Below are 2,176 nucleotides of genomic sequence, written 5' to 3' on the forward strand. Positions count from 1 at the left end.
CCTGAGCTTTCTGAGTCACTGGTTTGCAGGTACATAACATTCTTCCTACCTGTTGTGTTTGTTTTCATTTTTTAAATGAATATGAGTATTTGAGTGTATGCATGAATATGCACATCATGTATGCCTGGTAGCCATAGTAGTGAGAAGATGGGTTCAGAATTCCTGATCATGGAGTAATTGATAGGTGTGAAGCCCCTTAGAAGTACTGGCAATTGAGCCCAATTATTTGGAAGACCAGCAAGAGCACTTCATTGGTGAGCCAGTACCTGTCTAATGTAGAATCAACATTTTCATCTGTCCATTTGTATCTGTTCAAAGATGCATCTCCTTTTAGTAAGATCTCACTACTGTTACAGCTTAAACTGGGACACTTCAGGATTCTAGAAGATGAATAGAGAATTGGAGTGAATGTGCCATTCTTTGTAGGAACTCTAGTAAAAACCTCTGAGTCCTTTCTCTCCTTCTTGTTTGCTTGTTCGCTTATTACAGGGGAGACAGGGCCTTAATATATACCTCTGGCTGTCCTGGGTAGACCAGAGATATACCTGCCTCTACCTCCTGAGTGCTGCCATTAAAGACATGAACTACTATACTCAGTTTGTCCATCATTTTTTGTAGTTAGTAATTGTTCATAAAATTTCTCTGATGTGTGCTCAATACTACTCACCTCCTCTGTTAATTAGCATTTCTCTTGCAAGGCTACCATTCAAAGAGCAAAGAAATGACAGAAGTGAACCTTATTATTCAGTTTCCTTCTAAGATGATTTGATAATTACATTAGAACTTCTTCGTCATGAAATAAGTGGGGGAAGCACCAGAATCATACAAATATATTGTCAACGAAGCATACATTTACAGTGATGTTAGTATCATGGTTTCATTTTTACACATGTATGGAATATTTTAGGATGAACTGACCTATGATGATGTGCATGTGAACTTCACTCGAGAAGAATGGGCTTTGCTGAATCCTTCACAAAAGAGCCTCTACAGAGATGTGATGTTGGAGACCTATGGGAACCTCAATGCTGTAGGTAAGACTATGAATTTTCCTTTACTTCTTAAAATCAGGAAACAACTATTTCTTTGTTATTGATGTTTTTCTGAAATTTCAATTGAGAATGGGGAAGAATAAGGTAAATAAATCAGGTTTATAAAGATAGTAACTTAAATTTGCCTAATATATGCTAAATTTTCTGGTACTATATTTTAGGCTACAAGTGGGAAGACCGTAATATTGAAGATCATTATAAAAGTTCCAGGAGACATGGAAGGTAATTTTCATGTGCAAGTTGCTATGAATATGCCTCTGAAGAAATGTTAATGTATCTTGGAACTTTTCAAGAAAAGCAACAGTGTAAAGAAAAATGCACTTCTTTAAGTGTATTTATTATTAAATTCTTACAAATTCATGTACCTCAATGTCAGGTGTCTGATTTGTGTTTTCAAGGCCTTTCTCTGAAAGATAAGACAAGGAAACAATGCCTTAACTTATATTACCATTTGAATCATAGCCACATTCCAGCTACTCTGTAGAACTGCCCATCTGGTCTCATACCACTCACATATTGCCAAAGATATATATTAGGTGATAAGTGTATGTTTCTAATAAGCAAATATTCCATAGTAAAGCTGATTATTCATATAGTAACATTGCTAAGTTTAAGTGAGAGGGGCAGTTTATGGGAGTCAAGAATGTTGTTGACGAGAAACCCTAGGTCCTATATGAACAAACAATCAAACTGTGTGAAAGCTATGTAGAAATCTTTCATTTGCTATTCTTTTTTTAATAGGTATATCCTGTATCACAATGGATACAATCCATGTTAGCATAGCAATATTGAATGAAACAGGACATTCCCTCTCTCCCAGAACAATTAAACTCTCTGTAGTAGTCCACATTTGAGCAAACTTTCTCAGTTTGATACAAGTTTATAATCAGTTGGTTTTCCAACTACAGTGGGAATATATTCATAAACTCACACTGCAAGTAATCCCTATGAGTACTAGGATTGTGGAACTTCTTTTATGTCTGTCCTGGTCTACTTTGCTAATGTAGTGTGAAAATGTAGTGTATTTAACAGTATAGGGAATTAATGAATGTACACGGTGTGGTAAAGGTCTGAGCTCTTCCATTTCCCTTCAATTTTGTGAAAAATCTCATAGATAAAAAGGA

At 35.7% G+C, this 2,176-nt stretch overlaps 1 protein-coding gene across 1 annotated transcript; it reads left to right on the plus strand.

Annotated features, from left to right (window-relative positions):
- The first annotated feature begins 721 nt into the window (after window positions 1-721).
- On the plus strand, window positions 722-1,278 carry LOC110287674 (zinc finger protein 431-like). The gene is made up of 3 exons (XM_021154233.1): window positions 722-730; window positions 908-1,034; window positions 1,214-1,278. Exons 1-3 carry the CDS (start codon window positions 722-724, stop codon window positions 1,276-1,278), a joined length of 201 nt encoding a protein of 66 aa, XP_021009892.1.
- Window positions 1,279-2,176: the final 898 nt, after the last annotated feature.

This window comes from Mus caroli, unplaced genomic scaffold (genome assembly GCF_900094665.2).
Source record: "Mus caroli unplaced genomic scaffold, CAROLI_EIJ_v1.1 scaffold_14040_1, whole genome shotgun sequence".
Classification (NCBI taxonomy): Eukaryota; Metazoa; Chordata; class Mammalia; order Rodentia; family Muridae; genus Mus; species Mus caroli.